Source organism: Galeopterus variegatus, unplaced genomic scaffold (genome assembly GCF_000696425.1).
Source record: "Galeopterus variegatus unplaced genomic scaffold, G_variegatus-3.0.2 Scaffold496, whole genome shotgun sequence".
NCBI classification, from domain to species: Eukaryota; Metazoa; Chordata; class Mammalia; order Dermoptera; family Cynocephalidae; genus Galeopterus; species Galeopterus variegatus.
This window is the reverse complement of record NW_007726607.1, coordinates 463,539-488,393: the sequence shown is the minus strand read 5'-3', so window position 1 is coordinate 488,393 and position 24,855 is coordinate 463,539. Positions and strand designations below refer to the sequence as shown.

Sequence of the window (24,855 nt, the reverse complement as noted above, 5' to 3'; positions counted from 1 at the left end):
CAAAACTAAGGTGTTCTTTTTTAATCTATCAGTCCTGCAAAGATTAAGATGGACAGTGCCCAGTGTTGGCTTTCTCATATAACTATGGATGGTCTCTCTGAAAAGCAGTCTGGCAGTGTGTATGAAAATTTTAAATGTGAATATTCTTTGATTCAGCAATTGCACATCTGGAAATACATTACAAGGAAATAAGAGAGAGTACACGATCTGTGATCCAATATGTTCACTGTGGTATTGCTAAAAATACCCGCCCCCCCCCCCAATGGAAATCACCTAAACATTTGTTAGCGGACATTGGTTTAAAATGATAGAAGGTGCAGTATGCCATGATGGCTTAGTTTCAGATGAACCTAAATTCAAATCCTGGCTCTACCATGTCTAGCTGTATGATTTTAGGGGACATTGGTTTAAAATGATAGAAGGTGCAGTATGCCATGATGGCTTAGTTTCAGATGAACCTAAATTCAAATCCTGGCTCTACCATGTCTAGCTGTATGATTTTAGGCAAGTAACTTAATCCAGCTAAGTCTCACTTTCCTCTTCTCTAAATTGAAATAATAATGGCACATGCTTTTTAGGGGTAGTATGAGGATTAGGTGAGATGATACACATGAAGTACAATGTCTAGTACAAAACAATTCATTATCTGTTAGAAAATATTATTACTGTGTGTTACTTAAAAAGGGTGAAGTAGATCTATTTGTATTAATATCAAAGGGTGCCTGCAAGATTGTAAGGGAAAAAGCAAGTTACAGAACAGTTTATATGAGCCCATTTATATTGAAACTATATGCGTACTCAGTGAGAATTTGGTTAACGGACACAAAGAATGATTATGTACTGTAATGATGAATATGCTAATTATCCTGATTTGATAATCACATATTGTACACAAGTATTGATAAGTCAGCTCTGCAATCCATAAACATGTATTATCAATTATGTTTCAATTAAAAAAATTAAAATAAAAAAATTGTGTAAAAAAATTGTGTATGTGTTTATATATGCATGAAGGTTTTGGAAGGACATAGCAACAGTTAACCTTTAATGATCACTTGACTGAGTCTTGGGCATATTGTAAGTGCTCTAACACGTAACAATCAGTTGCTTTATTAAAATTGGTTAGTATTTTTTAAGTGCTTGGAATAATGCTTGTACTTTGTAAAGTACTCAGTAAACCCTAGTTATCAATTTTCACATGCTGTCATTGTCTCTGTTTTGTAGATAAGGACACTGACATATTGAGTTCTCACAGTTTGTTTAGTGGCAGAGCCAGAATTTAAATACAGGCAGTCTAACTCCAGTCTCTCACTCAACAGTTAAAACTGGATATTATGGGAGGAAGGATTGTGAGGTCACTTTCACTTTGCAATTTATATACTTCTGGATATTTTCACATTTTTACACGAAACATTTTACTTTTGTATATAGAAAAAAAGGGTGTTTCCAGTTTGGAAAGAAAGAAAGTACATTTTTGTATTTTAGAAGTCTTTTTTTCCCCTCTGTTATCAAGTACCTGTTGCAAATTCCAGAGATCTGAATATATGTACACTTAGGTTTGCCCTCATGCTCAGGTGTCCTGGGCAAGGAGTGCTCATGACCCCATACATTGTACAAGATTCTGAGAACCTTACCATGGGGCACATTTTTATAGGGAAATAATTGAAGATAGAGATAGGGTCCCAAGTTAAATCTACATTATTTAATGATGACCAGCTTTTGTAATTAAAATCTTAATAGCCTTCAAGAAGCCTTTAGTCATAATATTTTGGTTTCCAGAAAGTTTGGGGTATAAATGTCATTCTTTGGTCGTCTGAAAAAAGCAGGCAGAAACCAGTTATTTGATCCACAGGTCCATAATCTTAAAATAGGAAGCAGTGACTTAGTGTTAGAAATGGACATCAGGGGCCGGCCCCGTGGCGCACTCGGGAGAGTGCGGTGCTGGGAGCGCAGCGATGCTCCCGCCGCGGGTTTGGATCCTATATAGGAATGGCCGGTGTGCTCACTGGCTGAGCGCGGTGCGGGTGACACCACACCAAGGGTTGTGATCCCCTGACCGGTCACGAAAAAGACAAAAAAAAAAAAAAAAAAAAGAAAAAAGAAAAAAGAAATGGACATCAGTGTTCGAGCTAGTGGCTACCATACAGTCCAGGACTGAGCCCTGGCTGTCAGTGTTCTGACCTTCTCCACAGGGCAGTACAGTGTCCTACAGCTGCCACTGCACTGTGGACTCTCCAGCTAGAATGGGAGCTCCACCTGGAGGTCCAGTGACCTGTTCTAGTCCAAGATTTTCCACCAAGAGCCAAATGCCTCTAGGCCTTACTTCTGTAAAATGAGGGAGATAGAGTAGATAGATAATATAGTCTCTGTCACTTAATGACAGATAAGATAGTCTCTACATCACTTAATGGTGACCACCTTCTGTAATCAAAATCAAATTCAAGTTCTGTGATTCTACTAACAGTCTTGCCTCTTGGTGAACTAAATTTGCGATCTTAGACCTGTAGTAGGGTCTAGAAAAATGCTGAACAGAATTGAACTCATAAGCTGATTTATGGCAGGGTTTGCCAGTATACTTACTTGAATTACAGGATATCCTTGATGACAACACATTATACAATTTACTTTTTATTCCATTTTAGGTATTTTTTTTCCCTCTTCTATATTTGTTTTCCAAATAATCCAGAATTGTGTTCTAAAGATCACAAGTCAATAAAATGGAATGGTCCTATTCAATGCTTAGATAATAAGCTGTTGAGGTATTAATTATAAAGGTCACTAGCACTTTAAAATTGTCTTCCTGCTTTAAAGTTATTTATATTCTGGTGTCTTAATGAGGTGGGTGCTGTCTGGATTTTCTCATAGTTGCGGAAGTCAAGTGGTCTGTATGTTTAATAGAATATTTGAGTCTGATGAGTCACATGGTGTGTCTGCTTTTAGTTGGGAACAGTTTTCTTTGGTCATTTGTGATGGTCAAAAAGGTCTCTTGGGAGAGTTTAAATGACTCAAAATAACTAAAAGTAACTTGTAGCTACTTCAGTTTTAAAATTGTAAGCTTGGTGACATCATGTTTTAATTTTAGTCTTATCTAATTTTTGCCCCCCAAGAGGATGGCTGCTTCTGACTCTTAAGATGTTAAATTAGTCTGATGTCTTTCAGGGGGTGGTTTTCATAGGAAAAAGAACAGCAAACAAATAACACACTAATTTTTAAAATTAAAATTAAGAAATATAAAAGGCACTGGTACAATTGAGCATTTTTACACAAAACATTTTACTTTTGTATATAGAAAAAAAGGGTGTTTCCAGTTTGGAAAGAAAGAAAGTACATTTTTGTATTTTAGAAGTCTTTTTTTCCCCTCTGTTATCAAGTACCTGTTGCAAATTCCAGAGATCTGAATATATGTACACTTAGGTTTGCCCTCATGCTCAGGTGTCCTGGGCAAGGAGTGCTCATGACCCCATACATTGTACAAGATTCTGAGAAGCTTACCATGGGGCACATTTTTATAGGGAAATAATTGAAGATAGAGATAGGGTCCCAAGTTAAATCTACATTATTTAATGATGACCAGCTTTTGTAATTAAAATCTTAATAGCCTTCAAGAAGCCTTTAGTCATAATATTTTGGTTTCCAGAAAGTTTGGGGTATAAATGTCATTCTTTGGTCGTCTGAAAAAAGCAGGCAGAAACCAGTTATTTGATCCACAGGCTTTCAAGTTTCATTTTATCTGCAGATGTCTGTCTGTCTGTCTACCTGATTCACTATCTCTCATTCCTATTAGAAGTTTACTTTTAGGAAAGTGAAAAGCCACGTTCAAAGACGACCAAACTTTTTATAGTCAGGCCACTAGGTGATCAGTGTGTTCGGGCTGTTTCCCTAACCTGCTTCTTCCCAACCTCCTCTCCTACTCAGCCTTTTCCTGGCTTGTCCATTCATTGGTTGTTCTCTGGTCACACCGAACCTTCACCTTTTAGCACAAAATATGCATTTTGGTCTGTCCTGTTTTGAATCACGATTATCTCCCTTAGAAAAGGCAAAGAAGGAGTAAGAGGGAGTAGGTATCTTCTTTAAAGCTCGAGCATTCATTCTGTCTCTTTTTTGCATGATTTTGGAGGAGAAGTTCCCTTACCGTAAATAAGACTTGAACATAATTTAGCTAAAATTTAATTTTTTTTAATTTTGATATGAGCCTTTCGAGTGACCAGTAGAAAAGCTATTTGAGAAGAGAGTGACAGTTTGATCCCTTGTAAATATGCACGGGTGTAAGCCACTAAAAAGTGTTTCCCTTAAAAGGAAGTGTAAGATGTTACTGAAGAACTTTCTTTAGAACTCCCCTCATTAGTCTTCTTGCCTGTCTTTAGTTTTGTTCCATGACATCTGCCTCTTTTTGCTTGTTTTCATAGTCCTCCACTAAAATCCAGCTTGATTTTCTTTTACTGCCCCACCTCCAGCACACTCACACAATTACTCTTAAATACTTTTTTTTTCCTTTTTGTCTTTTTTACTGGCCGGTAACGGGATTGCAACCCTCGGTGTCGCGCCCGTACCGGGGACCGGCAATGGGATCGCAACCCTCAGTGTTGCGCCCGCGCCACGCTCAGCCAGTGAGTGGGAACCGGTCACCACATGGGATCCGCTCACCGGGTCGGCCCAATACTTTTTTTTTCTGATTATAAAAATGGTGGTTTTTCCATTGTGGAAATTTTGAAAAAGTCAAAAAATGATAAAGGATAAAATTTAAATCATCCATAATTTCACACTGTTTTCACACCATAATTTAACCCCCTTTTTTTTACATAGCTGAATTCATATTGTACCTGAAGATAGAACTTTGTATCCTACTTTTTTTTAAATTTATTTTTATTTTGCTGAAAGTCTGCTTTTAATGGTGTATATGAAAACACATTGAAAACCAGCATTACATACATGGTTCAGAAACATCAGTATGAAACCTGTTTAAAAAGACAATGTGTATCCTGCTTATCTACTTAACATTATTTCTCATGTTTTTAAAATTTGGGGGATGGGCCGGCCCGTGGCTCACTCGGTAGAGTGCGGTGCTGATAACACCAAGGCCCCGGGTTCGGATCCCATATAGGGATGGCCGGTTCGCTCACTGGGTGAGCGTGGTGCTGACAACACCAAGTCAAGGGTTAAGATCCCCTTACCGGTCATCTTTTAAAAAAAAAAAAAAATTGGGGGGAAACATTTTCTTCAGTATTCTTTCTACGGTATTTTATGCTATCATCATTCCATCAATTATTTCACCTAATTTTAAACATTCAGTTTGTTTTAAACTGTTTGCTATTTTAAATAATACTTTGATTAAAAAAAAAAAATACTATACAAATCTTTTCTGCAATTTTGATTATTTCCTTAGGATAGATTGCTAAAGTTGAGATTATGATGTCAAAAGATAAAAACTATCTTTAATGTTCTTGGTACAAGTTAGCATATTTTCTATTAGAAAGGGTTATATCCCTTCCAGTTAAAATAAGCACAGATGGTGTATGAGAAAGGTGTTTCATGACAGACTGGACCCTATTAAAAGGGTTTTTCCCCCCTAAATTGTGGCTACTTTGATATAGGGACCATATTGCATTATTTTAAAGTTTCCATGACTTTGATTTACTAGTAAAATTGAACATTTTTCTAAGTTTTTAGCTATTTTTATTTATTTATTATTAGGATCTTTATTGTCTCCTTACAACTTTAATATAAAAAGCTATGTATGAGCTCTACATATATACTAAGGAATTTATTTTGGTTTTTAAAATATATACTTTTATATATACTTGTAATAGCATTTATTTTGCAGTGTTTTCCCCTAAATTACTGTCTTTTAATCTTGTTTGCTATACATATACATGTATATTCCAAATTTTTGTATAATGATACTTAGTACTATTTTTTCATTGTGATGATACGTTTGTAGAAATTCCTTTTTCTTCAAAAGATCCAGTGGTTATTCGTCTGTATTTTCTTCTATTTTTTTAAAAGTTTATTTCCTTCCTTCCTTCCTTTCTTCCTTTTCTCCTTTATATGTTCGTTCACCCTTTTGAACCATTTGGGTTTATTTTGCCTTTTGGAGTGAAGTGAACATCTGACTTGATTTTTTTCCAAATAGATAGCCATTTGTCCCAATACCATTAATTGGATAATTCTTCCCTTCCTTCCACAATCATGATTGGGTTTCCTCATAAAAGGCCAACACTTTTTTAAAATCAAGGTTATTCTTTCATATTTTATGCATGTTGTTCTCCATCTCCTCCTCCTCGCTACTTTTTGTGAACAGGATAATTTTTCTGTTTTTAAATATGTCTTTAAAATAAATATTTTAAAGCATACATTTTAAACTTAAAATTTTGCTCTTTATTTTTAAAAAAATTTGTCTTAATTTTCACTGACTCATATTCTTTATAACAGCAGTCAAAAATATAGACGAAAACCAATGATGTTGGAATATTGGAGTGGATGGAAGCATGGCTCAGCTGAAAGACAAAGGGAAGCATAGTTCCTTGTGGGTGCAGTAGACATCTTCTTTGTTCTCTCTCTCATCCAAACCCCTGACTCAGAGTGATAGGTTGAATCGTGTGACCTAGAATTCTCTAGATCACTCTTTCAGTCTCTGAAAGTTTCCCTAGGCTACTAAATTCATATCTATAAATTATGCACATTTCTATATATAAATAAAATATGAGTAAAATATATATCACTTAAAATGTATGTTTATAGTCTATAAATTCATGTTTTTTTTCCTGTTGCTTTTATTGCTTTGTCTTACCACTGAATAGTTTCTCCTTTACAGATATCTTTGAAATACTCACTTTGGTCCCCCTCACCCCACATCCTCCACCTCCCTCCCTTGCACACCCTCCATCCCTCTTTTTTGCAAATTGTGATTTTTTTTCTCTTTTAGCCTAATCAAGGCAAGTATGTTCCTGTATGTGCTCATATGTACACCAGTAAGTAGAAATCGATTTAAAATTATTTTAGGGATGCCTCTACCATCTAAAAGTTGGTATAGATTTTTTTCCCATTGTAGTACCAAATTATAAATATTTGAAGTTGTTTGGCATTTCAGCAAAGGTAGTTTATTTTTTAAGTTAGCTATGACTTGATAGATTCAGCTGAACATCCTTTGCAGACAAAATCTAATGTATTACTAGATAGGGATACAACAACAGAACAATTCAATTTATAAACATTGTGTTATAAGAATATAGCTTCTTTCTGAATATTTTCGAGAAAGATGGGGTGATACCTTACCTAAACATTAAGATCTATGAACAGGTCAGTTGTTAGATAAAATTGTGACTTTGGTAAATTTATCTCCTGGTTTATATTTCATTCATAAACACTGTCCCTTTCGATTGCAAGTTAAAACTCTGAAGTTCAGATGGCTTTTTATTGTTTTTTTTTTTTCCTTTTTTCGTGTCCAGCAACGGACCGCAACCCTCAGTGTCGCGCCCGGACCGGACCGGGACCGGCAACGGGATCGCAACCCTCGGTGCTGCGCCCGCCCCTCGCTCAGCCAGTGAGCGGGAACCGGTCTGTATGTGGGATCCGAACCCTCGGCGGGAGCACCGCCGCACTCCCAAGCGGCGCACTGTAGCAGTGCACCACCGGGCCGGCCCTCAGATGGCTTTTTAGCAATTATTTGGATCAACATACTCAGGTAGCCAGCCATTAACAGCACTACTATAGCCAAATAAGCTTTTGGGAACTCAACCATTAAGCTATATATTTTTCAGCAGGAAAAGTGTCTGTTTCTAAAACAATTTTTTAAAAAGATAATGTTAACTTCAGCACCACTGTGCCATCATCACCAAGCTTATGACTTACTAAATGACCAGTGACAAGTGTCTGTGAAATTCGTTCCTCTGGGCTAGTGAACACAGCATACACCAAACGGGGAGGGCCACATGAACTAAAAAACAACAAAAGCTCTTAACACTGAACAGAGTAAATAGATTGTAAATGAATTGGATTTGCCTCATGAGAATTACTCTGTTTTGTGAGAGAAGTGGTTCATTCTCCCCTGGAACACTTTCTTCTACCCCTAGTTCTACCCTCAAATCACTTCTAACTCCTAGTAAGGCTTCAACCAAGAGTTTAAAAAATTTTTTTTATTTCAAGCGTTTCTGTTTTGGAACCGATACATAACTTTTGACACATTCCTCTCTCCATTAAAAGCAATCTAATTTGTCAAATCAAGTAGGTTTTAAGATTAGGAGAGATGGTGAATATCCATGAAAGACTAAATTTACACACTAACTTACTAGGACAGAAGCCCAAGGCAGGAGGGATAGGCAGGAAGACTGAGCAGGGAAGAGAAGAAAATTAATAATTTTTGAGCATTTAATATGAGCCAGGAGATATATATATATTTTTTTTGTCTTTTGTCTTTTTCTGTGTCCGGCAACGGATCGCAACCCTCAGTGTTGCCCCCGTACCGGACCGGGGACCGGCAACGGGATCGCAACCCTCGGTGTTGCTCCCGCGCCTCGCTCAGCCAGTGAGCGGGAACCGGTCTGTATGTGGGATCCGAACCCTTGGGCGGGAGCGCCACCGCGCTTCCCAAGCGGCGCACTATCCAGTGCGCCACCGGGCTGGCCCCGAGCCAGGAGATATTTTAAAAATATTTTTCACTTATGTTATATATTGGCTTATCAAACACATGACATATCTCTGTGCCAGGCACTGTTTCTAAGTCTTTTTGCACATACTAACTTTCATAAGTCGTATTAACATAAGAAGCATGCACACAGGATGGCCACTACTCTTTATTTTATTCAGCAGGTACCTAGAGCACAGAAGGTTTAGGTACTTTGCCTAAAGTCACACAGCTGGTGAGTGGCTGGGCCAAAATTCAAACCCAGGCAATCTGGCCTTTCATCAGTGGGCTCTGCCACCACTGAAGGGTCCCATCATCTGTAGAAGGTTGCCATTTATCATCTGTGTTTTAGAGATGTGGATCCTGAGTCAGGTTAAATAACTTAGACAGGATCAGTCTTAAACTTATTCTTTCCCTACCAAGGTAGCTCTTATACTTCCTGTCCTTATTGATGGTGTCACCACTTACCCACTCCTTCACATCTGAAACCCATGGGTAATTATAGATTTCAGTCTTTCCAGCTGAGTATCTGAGCCTTTCTTTTCTTCTCTTCTGCTATTATTGTAATTTAGACCCTCATTATTCTGTCCCCAAACCAAGGATTGTCATCTCATGCTTGAAGTGATGGAAGGTGGCGCCCTGAGGGGGCAGAAGTCAGTGGACCCCAGCGGGCGTGGGATTGCAGGGAAATCCGCTGCTGCTCTACTCCAGTTTCTGTGTCCAGGCAGGAATGTGAGCTCGCTGTGGACAGATCTGATTTTTCAAGAGGAACCAGAAATCTGGATTTTTATGTGAAATCTTCCAGTTTCTAAAACACAGCTCGAGCCAAACAAAATACGTCTGCAGGCTACCAATTTGTAAGCCCTGACTATGCGTTACTGAGGCCTCCTAACCTGATTCACATTCCTCTCGTCTAATCTGCACTCCCAGTCTTTTTGCCATCCTCCTGTACTCACATAATGTATCCAAAGTGCAGATCAGATGGGTTGTTAGGGCTGGCAAGAAGGACTAAGTGCATTAAAACGTAATATTCTTAGAAGAGTTCTTGGTACTTGGGTAAACATTCAGTGTTCTGTATTGGCTGTTAGTTTTTCACTTAATTAAAAGCCTTGAATGATTCTCACTTATGCTCAGATAATTTTTTAACATGACAAAGAAGATCTTCCTACTTTCATCTTCCTTGTTCAACCAGATATACTCAGTCCATCTGTACACTCAAGTGTGTCAGTAAATCTCATGCTTTACAGATCTTTCTCCCCTGCTGAGTCCATCTCTTTTACTGCAGTCCCCTCCCCTTCAAGATTCAGTTCAGGCATCTACTCCTCTGTTGAGCACACTTCCCCTGGAAGGGCTGAATACTCTCTAATTTGTGTCCCTATAAGATCGTGAACTTCCGGAGGGCAGGAACTGTTTTATCAAAATCTCATGCTTTACAGATCTTTCTCCCCTGCTGAGTCCATCTCTTTTACTGCAGTCCCCTCCCCTTCAAGATTCAGTTCAGGCATCTCCTCCTCTGTTGAGCACACTTCCCCTGGAAGGGCTGAGTACTCTCTAATTTGTGTCCCTATAAGATCGTGAACTTCCGGAGGGCAGGAACTGTTTTATCAACCTTCATATTCTCAGTACTTCGTACAGTGTTAGCGCATATTTGAAATAAATATTGGTTGGAAATAATAAAACTAGTAAAAGTTAGTGCTGGGACTTGAGCTCTCTCCTGACTGTGGATTTCTCACTCTTCAGGCTGTACCTCAGAGAGGACTGAGGCTGTGGCTGCTCATTAGGGACCCAGCATATACATTATCCACTTTGAGGACTTGTCTAAGCCAAGGGCATTATGATTCAACTAATGATGAATTTAGGAACATTTTTATACTGCAAGGCAATACAGTAGCATTAAGGGTACTCTTTCCAGTGAAATGCAGGGTGTGAAAACTAAGGTGAAATCACCAGTTAAATTCTTTGTTTACCAGTCAGGTAAAGCAGTCCTGTTTTTCTCCTTTAGAATGTTGATGGTACATGGTTGGAGACACCACATCTATTTATAGATGGCCTGAATGCCAGATCTGTTATCGCCTTTCCTCAGGCTTGATAAACTAAAGAATGTTGGACTTAGCTATTGGTAGTGTCTCCATTAATGAATAGGGGAGCCTGGAGAAAACACGTGAACAGGAAATTCAAGGGCACCTAGTGTTTTTTTTATCAGTCCAGGAATTCTAGACTTGCAAATTGTATCCTGTTCTTTTTCTGGCTAAAGAAAGGGCTTTAATAAAAGATAAGAATAGTGTTAAATCCATTAGAGGAATAAATTTACAATACAGTAAGTGCCAGTCATCTAGATTATTCTTTGTAACAATTTGATCACATCTTAATTTTGTATAATTTTGTATAATTTAAAGCCTATTTGTGTCTGGTTAGAGGGAAATAATTTTTTCTTGTTTTTAATCTCTAAAAAGATACTGTTTTATCAAGACTAAGAGTGGAATTTTTGGCTTTTTCTACAAATGTATCTCTCAAGTAAGATTTGTTTCTGAAGGTTAAAACAATACCAAATGATTCTGTATTTTTTAATCCAAATGAAATTATTATATGAAACACGTATATAATTTAAAATCCATTGTATTTGAGTTGAGTTACTTACCATCATTTAAAGAATGCCTAGTATGTGCTAAGTACTTTGCCAGGTGCTGTAATACTCGACAAAGACGAGTAGACATAGGTTTTGCTCTGATTTGGTTTTTAAACAAGGCATACATACTTTCATGTGTTTATAACTAGAATGAAAAAAAACATAGTAATCATGATTATATAGTCTAAAAGTAATTTTTTATTACTTGGCATTTGGATTTTAGAGTAAAACTTATTACATCTTATGATGAAGAATCCCCTCCTCTTTGGTTTACCCTCTTTAATAAATACCTCAGGTTAATAAATATTATCTAAAATGATCTCATTTATGTCTCTACTGTTAATGCAGACAATCCCTGTTGTTTGGAATTGTTTTGAATTCCTTAACGCTTTTTTATGTTTCATAAAAATTTCTCCAAAGGTTTTGCTCAGTAATATTTCTGCTCACCTCTGGGCTCCCAATTGTGCTTCAGTCTGCTTTTTTGCAGAATCAACAGCAAAGCTTAATATTGGCCATCTCCTCCAGCCGCTTTCTAGTGGGCAGAGGTGCCCTAGGCAAGGTAGTGGTCAGTCTTTTTTAAGATTCCACCTTATCTTGATGCCAATAAACATTTAAATCGAATAACTGTTCTCTTTGTTTTGAAGCCATGCTCACCAGGCAATTCTGATCCTTGCTTGCCTACAAGTATAGAATGCATTTGCCACAAATGCAAGTGTCTGTTCCTTGATACTCGATTTCATGGTGTGTAAATCAGTAAATTGCCGTTCTGATTTTCATATATTAGTCTCACGTGAACTTTGTTAGGGTTAAGAGCTTTCAGAATTTGATTTCCCCAAGACACTGGTGGCTGCAAGACAGCCTTGCACCTTGGCAGACTGAGCAGGGAAGCCTGTTCTACAAGGCCCCTTGGCAGCTAGCCAGCTCCCTGCAAGGCCACACCTTGAGTTCAACATACATCTTTCTTTCTGACTTCTACAAGCATTACTTGTGAACCACGTAACTCTGTATATGTTGTGTTATTAAATTAACTGATGTGTTATTTCTTTGTGCATTTTTCAAGCAGCATTATAAAAAGTTTTGTTTTTTTACTGTTCGCTTTTGGAAAGGAATATATAGGCCTTGGACAACTACAGTTGGGTTTTGACCTTTTCTTTCTCTTAGGAACTGGCAAACCACTTTGAAAATTCTCTTATCTACAGATCTGGACATTTCCCTGTTCATTAGTACCTGCCTGCTAGAAGAAGAAAGGCAGGGCAAATCAGAAAGCATTCTAAAATCCTTAGGTATTGCTCTTTGTTGGAGCTTTTAAATCTTTTCCCCCTAAATGTTTGTTGAAAATGTAAGAGGCATTTGTTTACTGAAGAGTGTTTGAGGAGAAGTATCTGTGAACTTAAATTTTATATTTGTGAAGGAGGTTCCCTAGAATGCTACTGCAAATTGTATACCTATTCTGCCTTTGAGGATTTAGGATGCATATTAGCATATTAAAGATGCTGGAAAGTGTTATGATAAGAAACTTGTTTAACTTTGTATAATCTGGTTTTCTTAAATTTACTTGAATTCCTCAACTTCCAGTCCGTTTTCCTCTTCCCATCCCCACATCCCAAACAACACACACGATTTGGGGATGGAAGAGGAAGGTTTGCTCTGTACCATCGCTGTTCCACTTTTCCTTCTTTAACTTTTCTGTATCTGATCCTGAAACACAGAACATGAGCCCAGTGATTCCGAGACTTTCAAAAATGGTTTGGCAGCATTGCGTTAGATACCATTCCTGTAAGAGCAGCATAGTCCTTAAAAATCACTTGGCCTTGATAATTCTTGAGATTATTTTTATGTCTTTCTAAAAATAATACTCATTATTATTAAAGCATTGGCACATTAAAAAAAATGAAACTAGATACCTAAAATAATATTTATATTTGTATATCCCATTGTGGAGTTTTTTAAGTGTGCTTTGTACATATGAGAGGTCTTCAAAAAGTTCATGGAAGGATTTGTATTATCTTTTAATTCAGTTTTTCCACAGACTTTTTGAAGGACCCTCATATTATCTCAGATGACCTTAGACTAGGCCTGTGAATTAGGCAGAGCAAATATTATGATCCCTGTCTGTGGGAAAAGTGACTTGAGTTCAGTGTTCTGGTGATTTGACAAAGACCATAAGATCAATTAGCAGCAGGGTAGGGATTAGATCTCTGAATTTCTGACTCCTATCTTCAATAATTTCTTTTTCCACAGTTGTTTATTAGTTAGCCTTTATAAAGTACTTTACTTATTGCTGATTCATCCAGTTCTCCCTGCAGCCCCCATTTGATAGGTTGTCTCATTCATTCATTAAAGACTACTCTGTGTGAGATATAGTGCTTGTGGTGAATGTTCAAAATGAATCAGGAAGAGTTCTTACCCAGAGGTGCTCCTAGTTTAATGGGATAGGCAAATAGAGTGACAAGCCCAGTACCTGAGATACATGGTTGCAAATGTTAGAAAACACCCATGAAAGAATGACAAGTGTGCTGTGTGAGATATAGTGCTTGTGGTGAATGTTCAAAATGAATCAGGAAGAGTTCTTACCCAGAGGTGCTCCTAGTTTAGTGGGATAGGCAAATAGAGTGACAAGCACCAGTACCTGAGATACATGGTTGCAAATGTTAGAAAACACCCATGAAAGAATGACAAGTGTGATGTCTCTTCCGGTAGAGAATGTTAGAGAAATCACCACAGTGAGACTTCAGCTAAACTGGGCCATAAAGGATCAGCAGCATTCCTCCTGCAAACAAGAGTGTGCAGGATATACCTGGTTCAGGACAGGTCATGTGAGGGCTTGGGGACATGAAAGAGACAGGTATGTTGGGAAAAGAGTGAGCGGTGAGGAAGAGCAGCACATAAGGCTAGAAAGGCAAGTGGAGTTGGCGTCCTGACTCCACAGCTCGCTAGCTAAGTGACTTTCCCAAGCTTCCGTTCCCTACTTTATAGGACTGTCGTGAGGATGAAATGCAGTCAGGCATTGTAAGTACCACTGTCTTAAATCCTCAGGAGAAAAAAAGGGGGAAATCAATTAATAAAATGTCGTGAAGTTCCTGATATATACCTGCACCCAGAGCATGTGACTTGTCCTTGTTCATCATGCTAAGCTAATTTGACTTGCTGTAGGCAATGAGAAGCCATGAATCATTTTTAAACAAATGACATGATCAGCTTTTTGTTATGAAAAGACTTAAAGTAGTCAGCAGAGGAACAAGTTTATGATGTCAGAACAGTAGATTCCATTTTAGATGTAATGAGTTTGAGGCTCAAGCAGTACATTGAGGTACGACCCCAGTAAGACAACAGTGGAACTGGGAGTCTGCCATAGTTAAATTGTTTACTTTCAACCTATGCTTGGCATACTTGACACTGAAGAACAAGAAAGGTCTTTTGGTTCATTCCATCATCCGAGAATCTAGTCCAGTTCAGGTCCACGTCCAGGGGTCTGTATCATCATGTAATTAAGGCAAAGTGGGTATTGGGGGGGTAGGTGGCAGGTTTGGGGGAATACTTTTCAGTTAAGAATACAACTTTGGACGTCACTCTAGGAAAGCTGGATTTTCTCTGGAATGGTCTGTTATGACCCTCATCCAGATAAGCAAAAGCCTCTTTAATGTATAAACTATTGTGGTCTTGGTCACATGTGGCCTGTGGTAGGCAAGTCTCTTAGGGTCAGTGCCCACCTACAGCAGCCACCAGAGTTCAATCCATCCGCTATGAAGTAGCCATTTTGCTATGTTCCTTATTTTATCTAATTGTCCAAACTGTCTTCTTCAAACCAGTACTTTGGCTGGCCCAATGGTTTTCAAATGTTGGCATCAAATGCCTTTAAAGAGACATTGTCCCATTAAGGCCGCAAAACTTTCCTATTGTTAGCTGGCTTGATTCATACATTGGTGTTTTCTGTCTGCTTCCTAGAGGCGTTTGAGTTTCATTTGAAAATGGAATGGATCTCACAGTCCGGAAAAGTATACTACATGTTGTTATAGCACTATCTGGAATGACACAGAATTCAGAATGAAATGGGGCAGCAATAAACCCTATCCAAAGGGACCTGTTTCTAAAAGTAATTTTCCCCTAAAACATACATCTTTAAGAATTGCTGTAGATTGATGTTTATATACGTATTTGATACAACACTTGATGTTCCATAGAATGTATAGGGCAGAAGCTACCTCTTACTATTTAACTAAACTTCATTAACTCTTAGGAGACTTACATTTATCAGGGATATACCTGTTAGCAAAATCTTACAGATTTTATTTAGTAATCAATAAAACAATAACAAAATAGATTGAACCTTTCTTGTTTTGAATGCTTGCTGAATACGACCTTTTATATATGTGTCTGTATTATGTGTAGATGGCTACTGGTACTTCTTTACTGTAATTCACTCTTACTTTTGCCAGTACAAAATTAATTTCTCTTGTTTTGGGAATAGTGCATTTTTTTCCTTCTTTATCAGCTTTGTATTATTTATAATGTGAAAGACTTGGATGTGTTAACTCTTAGGGTAGAATTTTTCTTAGTTGATATTAAACATTTCCAGAGTTTGTTATAAGAGAAAGTTTTTTCTACTGAATAATTGGTTTTTATATGTTGTTTCAGTTTCTATTACTATGGCAATGACGGCAGGTACTACAACAACTTTTCCTATGAGCAACCATACCAGGGAAAGAGTGACTGTAGCCAAGCTCACACTGGAGAATTTTTACAGCAACCTAATTTTGCAGCATGAAGAGAGAGAAACCAGGTATAGTAAAGGCTAGTCAAAATTTTGTTTGTAAAATTAGCTGTTATGCTGCGAGTGGAGTGTAAGTGTAGATTTCTGAATTATTCCAAGTCTTGTGCACCCATATACTTATATCACATGTCAAATGATGTTTTTAACAAACTTTCCCACCTAAGAAATTATGATATATCTTTATACTTTCTTTTAGAAGGATGCTTTATTAAATACTGACTTAGGTCCAAAAACATTTACAGTGTTATGTGTGTATCAGTGGGAATGGAAGAAGAAAAAATGAGTGACATGTTATTTTGCCTTCAGGAAACATAATAGTAAGAGAGATAATGCACATAAATATAACATGAAAGAGTAAAGAGCGTCACTAAGAGAAGTACAAAGAAGGGAGAGATTGTTTTTGACTGTGTAACTGGGAAAGCTTCATAAGTGGTGGTGGCACCCCAGAAGAAATCTAAAGGAAGGAGAAATTTAAAGAGAGGAGAAAGAGGTAAAAGAGTAGGAGGAAGGATAATAGAGACAGAAGAAATCACCTTCAGGTTAGGTAATGTCCAGTTTAGTTCAAGCACAGGATGTGCTAGATTTCAGCATCCTGGGAGCCTTGGATGTTTTGTTAATGTAACTATTCTCGTGGCAGTGGAGAGCCTTGAAGATTTTTGAGCAAAATAATTAAATGATCACAATTCTTTCTCTGGAAGAGAACTTTAGTTGTGATACATAAAATGGATTGGGGATGGGGCTGGGGAATTAGAAACTGGAAAGGATAGTGATATTCTACAGGTAAATGGAAAGGAAGCTTGAAATAGGATTGCAACAACAATAGAGAAGAATTGACAAGTGAGAAAGATTGACAACACATGGCAACTGGCCAAATATGAAATGTGAGAGAAATGGGTCAATATTGTCCCTGAAATTTCATGCCTGGGTAAATTGAAAATGGTACAATTTATTGAAGTAGCACTAGAGAAGAGTCAGGGTTTTAACTTCATTTTGGACAGGCTTAACTGCAGATTAGACACAGCTGAGGAGAGAATTAGTGAACTAGAAAATAAAACTTAAGTCATTATTCAGAAGTCCACTTAGAGAGACAGAGTGGGAATATGAAAGAGAGTTAAGAAACAGAGAATAGTGAGAAGAGCAGACATATCTCTAATTAAAGTTCCTAAAGGAAGAGAGGAACGCAGATGGAGCAAAGGCAAGCAGACACTAAGAGCTCTTCAGTAGCAGAAATCTTAAAATGCTAATTTAGGCAGAAGGAAAGTGGGCACAGATAGAAGATCTAAATGGTAAGAATAGGCAAATCTCAACAAAAATTGTATAAAACAACAAAAATAATAATGATAATGTCTTATGCATTAAAAAAATAGAATTAAAGTATTTTCCAATAGTATAAGTCAGAAGAGGAGTAATGGAATTAAAGTGTTCTTAAAGATCTTTGTATAAAGGGAGTAAAGATCGATTAACCTCAGACTTTGACAAATTGAGTGTGTATGTTGTAATTTCTAAGTAACCAATAAAAGAACAAAAATAGAGTTTATAACTTTCAAATTAGTAGAAGGAAAAAAATGGAATGAGAAATAAAAATCAGTTCAAAAGAAGGCAAGATTAAAAGAAAAACAAATACCAAAAGCTGAAAAACTCAAATACCGAAATAGGAAGCACAAAATAAGTTAAAAATAAATTCAAATATATCAGTAATTACATAAATTAGAATGTAATCTAAATCTCTGGAAGTGACCAGATCATCATGGGAGAGTGAATAAAGAAGAGAACCAAGGAAAGAAAGACATGTTTTTTTCAAAAGAGAGGCACTTAAGTTATTCATCAGAATTTTTAAGATTCGTTGTTTTTTCTTGCCAATACCTTAAAGTAATTCAGTTTTGCCCTCTGCTGTTATTTAAAAAAAAAAAAAAGGCAGTCTCAGCTTGGTGCCATGGAAGTCAAATTAAACTGTTAGCTCATATTTTCTAAAAGCTTATGCTTAAGGAAAATGTGTGAGGTATTTTTAAGGCTTAACTAATTGGATAAATGCATAAACCTAATAAAATGCTAATCAGAGCAAAATGCAAGAGCATTTTAGGAGGGAAACTATTTTTTAAAAAGGTGCAAGAGAAGTCATGGATCTTCCTGTTTACTTATGGTAGAAATGGTTAAAAGTTACTCTATCTCTTTCCAGAATGAATGACGATTTCATGAAGTGTTAGTCTTGGCAAGGATTGAGGAAAGGGGGCAGTACAGATTTGGCAGAAGAATCATGTTGCTTGTATATTGAGAGTCCCTCTGAGAACAATGGTCCTCTCTTACTCTCTGGATTCTTTGTGCAGAGGAGAAAACTGGAAATCATTTAGCAAGCAGCTCAGAAGTGCCTAGAGGTGCACCAGGCAGTCCCAGAATGTGATGCTAGGAGCTAACTCCATTCTAAGAGTTGGGGCCTGGAGAAACTGTGGAAACAAAAGATAAAATCAGTGTGATAAGCACCACAGTGGGTGCCTATGACAAGTGCTGAGAAAGTGTGTGGGTGGAGAATATGTCATTAAGTCTCATCTTCTCCATTGGAGTGCTGATTTATCAACAGGTGTTAGGTATTTTTGTTACGAATTTTCCATAAGAAAGAAGAATAAGTGATCTTAATAACAGATTAGGAAAAAGCTTACCTGTGAAAATACGGTCATGCACATACCAAAAAATTTGTATAATGGTTTCATCCCTCAAGCCTTATACCCATTTGGGTAAATCTTGGAACGTTAATCTCACTCTGGCACACTAAAACTAATCAGGAGAGGTTCTCCCAGGTTTATATTTAGGAAAAAAACAATACAGTAGAAATAAAATACTAATGTCCGCTTGGAAGTGAGTTGCAAATATATCCCACAGCTGTCTCTCCAGTTACTAGTTACTTCATCCTCCCACCCCTCCCCAGTGCTCAGCTTAACTAACTTCAAGGGTGGCCACTTAAAGAAAATGAATAATCAAACTTGGCTGTACTTAGAAAAGCAAATGTTCTGGTAGTTAGTGGGTTATTTTTATGTACATATATACTTTTTAATTTTCGATTAATTTTAATATAATAAAATGTACTTAACTGCATTGGACATCTTTCCTTGATTGATTAGGAAAATCAAGCTTAGAGTTTAACTGAGGGACTTAGAGAAACTTATTTAGCTAATAAGTTTAGAACTGGGATTCAAACACAGAGATATCCACCTTTAAATTGTATAATTTTAGTCACTATAATTATCTTTTTATGTTTCTAGTATAAACATTGAGAAATATTAATGATTTGGGTGGACTGAATATTAGGTAACAGAGTTTTCCATATTTGAACTGAGTCACTGTTGCTAACAATTCATTTAGGCAGGAGGGTGAAGTAAACTTTCGAATTTATTCATTTGGCCAGTATAAGAAGGCTAAATTTGTGTTTATATTTTGAAAAAGGAAACTATTCTTAATGATTATTTTGATCCAATTTGAAAGATTTTTTAGCATAGCAAACTGAAGTGGTTAACTTGAATAAATAAATGTATATTTCTTAAATTGGAATAGTCAGGAAAATATTTAAAATTTTAATTATTTTTTCCTTGAAAAGGCAGAAGAAATTAGAAGTGGCCATGGAAGAAGAGGGATTAGCAGATGAAGAGGTAATGTAATTACCTGTAATTACTGTATAATAGCAAACCCAGTGACTTTTTCATTTATTGATATGAGATGGTTTTATAACCTAGATAATGTGGATTTCATTATTTGAATATGGATTTCTTCATTGCTATCATGAATATCTTTAGAAAGAGGCAGCTTTCATTTTTTTCATTCCAAGAACATATATTTAGTAAACATTATCTACAGTAGTCTAGGTATGTAGAACAAGAAAGTCAGGCTCCAGGAGGAATCAATTGCTAACTCTTCTCAAATTTTTTTCTAAATATTTTTTTTAAACCATCTACTTCTCTAGTTCAGTGCTACTAACCTAGTTTAAGCCACCTGTTATTTCACCTGAAGAATAACTGTCCCAAACTGGTCTCTCTACCTCCCACCCTCAGTTTTTCTGCACACTGCAGCCAGAGTGATCTGCCTAAAACCAGATTTGATCACGTCACTCTTTTGTTAATACCCTTCACTGGCTCCCGAGTGCTCTCGATAAGGGCACATCTTGAACGTTGGTATACAAGACCCTGTACCAGTTGGCCTCTGCTTCCCTCTCTGTAGCCTCATCTCTTGTCACCCCATCCTGCATGCTGACCGGTATTGAATTACTCAAATTTCCCCTCTCTTGCCTGTGGACCTTTTCACATGTAACCAGCATTTTTTTGCCATTTGGAACTCTTCCTTACTTCTGTCCAACTCCCATTACTCTTCAAGAAGCTTTAGGTCTCACTTTAGGTGTCATTTCCACTGGGAAATCTTCCCTAATCCCTCCAGGTACTTCTCCTGTGTACTTCTCATTATACTGCTCCTGCTCTTGTGGTAGCCTTAAAATACCATCTTCCCAGAGACTATAACTCCTTAACAACTTATTCAGCAGTACATCTTCAGAGCTGCCAGAGGGCTAAAATAATATTTGGTGAAGAAATGAACGATGGATCTTGCCCTCAAGGAGTTTACAGATTAGAAGGAGTGATTACATCTGTGTATATATGTATGTAAAAATGTATATATGATAGAATGTGGCAAACTTTGAAAATATAGAGATTTTTTTCCCCCCTAATTTAGGGGATCAGAAAAGGTTCCATTTAAGAGTAACAATTAATATGAATCTTAAAGAATGGGTGGAATTTCCATTAGAGATAAGGGTTGTATACAAAATAATGAATACATATACAGGATAATGAGTAATAACATTTGAGCTGTAAAGCGTACAATAAGGAAAATAGCAAGGTAAGTGGACAGCACACAGTGGCACACTAGGTTTGCAATAATTTACTAAGAAAGTATGCTTTATTTTCTAGGCAATAGGGAGTCACTAGATTAATCAGTTTAACAGTTTTCAGTAACCAGAAAAGAGTTTCTATTTTTAGAGTAGGTTGGCAAATGATGACTTAAAATCAATTTGTTATCTAATCTTACCTGCACCTCTCCTAGGGCTGTACCTGTATCTTTATAGTTGTAGTGTTTAAGCCAAATAACAAAATATTTTATGATTTATACTAAAGGTGGTTACTTTGTTAATCAGTTGACTCAATGTGGAAAACTCAAATATTTTTACATTTAAAATTATTTATTTACATAAATTACTATAAAGTATTTTTAAAGCTTATTTCATTTGTGTTCTTTAAATTTTAGTCAAAAGGTAATAATTTAAATCTGTATTCTTTTAGATCTGTGTACCAGCCATCAGCCAAAAAAAAAAAATCATCTATATTCCAATCTATAGAGACAAAATAAGACTGAGCACATCTTTTCTCATTTTTATTATTATATTATAACTTTCTTATAACTAATAACTATGTAATTATAATTGTATTAATGTACATTATACACATCACGTTGACACAGAAATCTTAAACATAAGATCTTCATTTGACATCTAGGGGAGAGATTACAAGAACAGACGCCCAAGGGCCAAGCAGGTAACATAAATGAGAGAAGCTGGCCAGGTCGGTTTCATGATGGCATCTAAGGTTATATTCTTTTGATCTAGACACATTTTGTTTGCATATTTAATTCAAGAATTTTTATTTTTGGGGGCCGGCCTGGTGGCGCACTGGATAGTGCGCCGCTTGGGAAGCGCGGCGGCGCTCCCGCCCGAGGGGTCGGATCCCACATACAGACCGGTTCCCGCTCACTGGCTGAGCGAGGCGCGGGAGCAACACCGAGGGTTGCAATCCCGTTGCTGGTCCCCGGTCCGGTACGGGGGCAACACTGAGGGTTGCGATCCTGGCGGACACGGAAAAAAAAAAAAAAAGAATTTTTATTTTGGGGGGCCGGCCTGGTGGCGCACTGGATAGTGCGCCGCTTGGGAAGCGCGGCGGCGCTCCCGCCCGAGGGGTCGGATCCCACATACAGACCGGTTCCCGCTCACTGGCTGAGCGAGGCGCGGGAGCAACACCGAGGGTTGCAATCCCGTTGCTGGTCCCCGGTCCGGTACGGGGGCAACACTGAGGGTTGCGATCCTGGCGGACACGGAAAAAGACAAAAAAAAAAAAAAAAGAATTTTTATTTTTTACTTCCACAAAGAAATAGGTTCTTATTTTTCCTTTTTCTAAAATATTTGATCCTCACAGTCTATCTATTGATAAGGACATACCATTTTTCACTTTATTCTAAGAAAACTAGAGCCCTAGCCCAATCAGACATGTCACCTGGTAGCTGGCATCAGTGGGGGAGACTGTGACAAATTAGGGAACTGATGCCTGTCTAAGGTGATTGCCACTTTTGGCCCAGTGTGGCCAAGTTCCTGTTTTTTAAGAGAAGCTGGAAATCTGAATTTTCATATGGAATCACCTGCTTTTTAAAATATTGGCAAGTAAATTAAAATGTTTTAAAAACAACTTGCATTCTAAATCAAATGCATATGTAGATTGAATATAGTTTGTAGCCTCCCGTTTGCACCTCTGGTCTGCACCAGCAAGTACTAACTACATTAAGAGCTATTTTCTTTAATTTTTTGAAATAACTTATAGAAAATGTGACAAGATTTTGCTCCTAAAAGTAGTCAATGGCCCAAATACCTATTTTTAAAATTTACACATTTTTTTCTGTAAGGATAGTTTTAGTTATTCAAATGCTTATTGTTAGGCCCCATGCCAGGTCCTGAATTATGTCAAATTCTATAAAATAGTCACACTCAACCTTAATATAAAATATGTTAAAACTATTTGTATGTGGGGTGGAATTTTTTTTAATTGCTTTATAAAAATAAAAATCTAGTTTTAAATGAAAACTAATACTCATCCTTAACTCTTCTATAATAGAAAATGATTTGTGAAATAATTAATGAAAATGAGTTGTGAAAACTTTAAACCGTATAATGTGGCCATATAAAGCTTATATACTGAGATGAAGTTGCTAGCTGAATCCTTTCATATCTCAAGACTTTTGTATGCACTGTCTTATACATAAACCGGGCACCCTGCAGATCGAGAGTTTGAGGAACACTCATTTAAAAAGGAATGAAGAAAGGAAGAAAGTTTCTAGTTCCATCTCACTTAAGAAAATCCCATGAAATATGGAATATTGTTTACTCTAATGGAAAACCAAAACAGGCAAGTTCAAGCTGCAAAAGAGCCATGAAATGCTAAGCCTGTCCAGATTTTTGTTGTTTTCTTTGGAGAAGAAAGGATGTGATCATCACAAAGAAGTTATTTGTCTTTCAAGGTTACTTAATCTACACAAGTCATGAACAGGTATATCAACATGCTTTTTCACTGATTTTTTAAAAATGTGAACTTGTTTTAGCTGCCTCTGGACTGCAGCACTGGTTTTAAGACTAAAATCATAAAGTAGATTTTTTAAAGGTAATGTAACAATGTCATAGGTAATTCCTATTTTTGTAGAATTGTGTGTTCCATACACATGTGATTCACCCTTTTTGCTATTAAATGACCATGCCCCAAACCACATAAACATTATTTACTTGCTGTATTATACAACCTATCCAATATTTAATGAACATTATTTTCTTTAGCTGACTCTCTCTTGTCTGTAGGTTTTGAGCAGTTTATGAAACTGTGTAGTAAGGTTATTGTTTCCACTGACTTTCTGCAAGTATACCACTACTTTGTTTTATAATCCATAAAGGGAGAGATTCAGAATATCTCAAAATTCTTACAATTGTTTATATCATTAAAAAAACAAAAAACGCTTTACTGCCTTGAAGGATGTGATATTAAAGTGCCACCAAGTGGCCTTTTTTATTATTACAGTCTTAAAATTAAAACAAACTACCTTTAAGAGTTATCTTTTGCTTTACTAGTAATCAGCTTTTTTTATTGTATTTAAAAGGTATTTTTGAAAACCTACTGTGTGTCAAAAAAGTGAATCTGGCATTGCATTTATGTAAAAAGAAGCAAAAAATAGTCTTCACTGTTGCTCTAGGATCCATCTTTGTTTTTGTAATTATATAAATGTAATCTTTTTTTTTTTTTTCCTTTTTGTCTTTTTTACTGACCGGTAACGGGATCGCAACCATCGGTGTTGCGCCCGCACCGCGCTCAGCCAGTGAGCGGGAACCGGTCTCCACATGGGATCCAAACCCTCGGTGGGAGCGCCACCGCACTCCCAAGCGGCGCACTCTCCAGTGCGCCACCGGGCCGGCCCTATAAATGTAATCTTAATGCATTAAACTGATATTTAAAAGAGAAAAATCACCCTCATCCAGTGATTAGGAAAATCTGTGTTTTAAACAACACTAGATCTAGATATCTTTTAGATAAATAGAGTAATGACTGTATCTTTATTACACTTACTTAAATTCTTTTCCTTTCTGACTTCTTACCGCCCCAAAATTCTTTTCCATGTTGTCTACTTACTTTATCCACAGTACCACTGTATTTTATAATTAATATTGGAAGTAGAAAAGCGTATTAAATCTGTATTTTAATTTGTGTACTTGACTTTTATCTTCATATGTCTTAATTAACACCACTGATGTGCCTGAGTGTGTAGTTTCTTTAGCTGTTTGAATTGAAGATGTAATTATGTAATTTCTTGCTCATTCTCTTAGCTTAATTTTGTTAGAAATGTCAGAATTCCATTGCATTGATACACATCTACATATTTCTTCTTTTTTTTTTTTCGTGTCTGGCAACGGACCGCAACCCTCAGTGTCGCGCCCGCACCGTACCGGGACCGGCAACGGGATCGCAACCCCCGGTGCCGCGCCCGCCCCTCGCTCAGCCAGTG

At 37.1% G+C, this 24,855-nt stretch overlaps 1 protein-coding gene across 3 annotated transcripts in view; it reads left to right on the top strand.

Moving 5' to 3' along the window:
- STK38L (serine/threonine kinase 38 like) overlaps positions 1-24,855 on the top strand; it is a 72,898-nt gene that overhangs the window by 34,217 nt on the left and 13,826 nt on the right. For 2 of the 3 annotated variants that reach the window (XM_008569436.1, XM_008569438.1), the window contains exons 2-3: positions 15,882-16,026; positions 19,604-19,655. In XM_008569436.1, the coding sequence (XP_008567658.1) occupies positions 15,893-16,026; positions 19,604-19,655 (186 nt within the window). In that variant the 5' untranslated portion in view covers positions 15,882-15,892. Of the gene's footprint in view, positions 1-15,881; positions 16,027-19,603; positions 19,656-24,855 lie in introns of those variants that run through there. The other variant, XM_008569437.1, reaches the window with a different exon arrangement.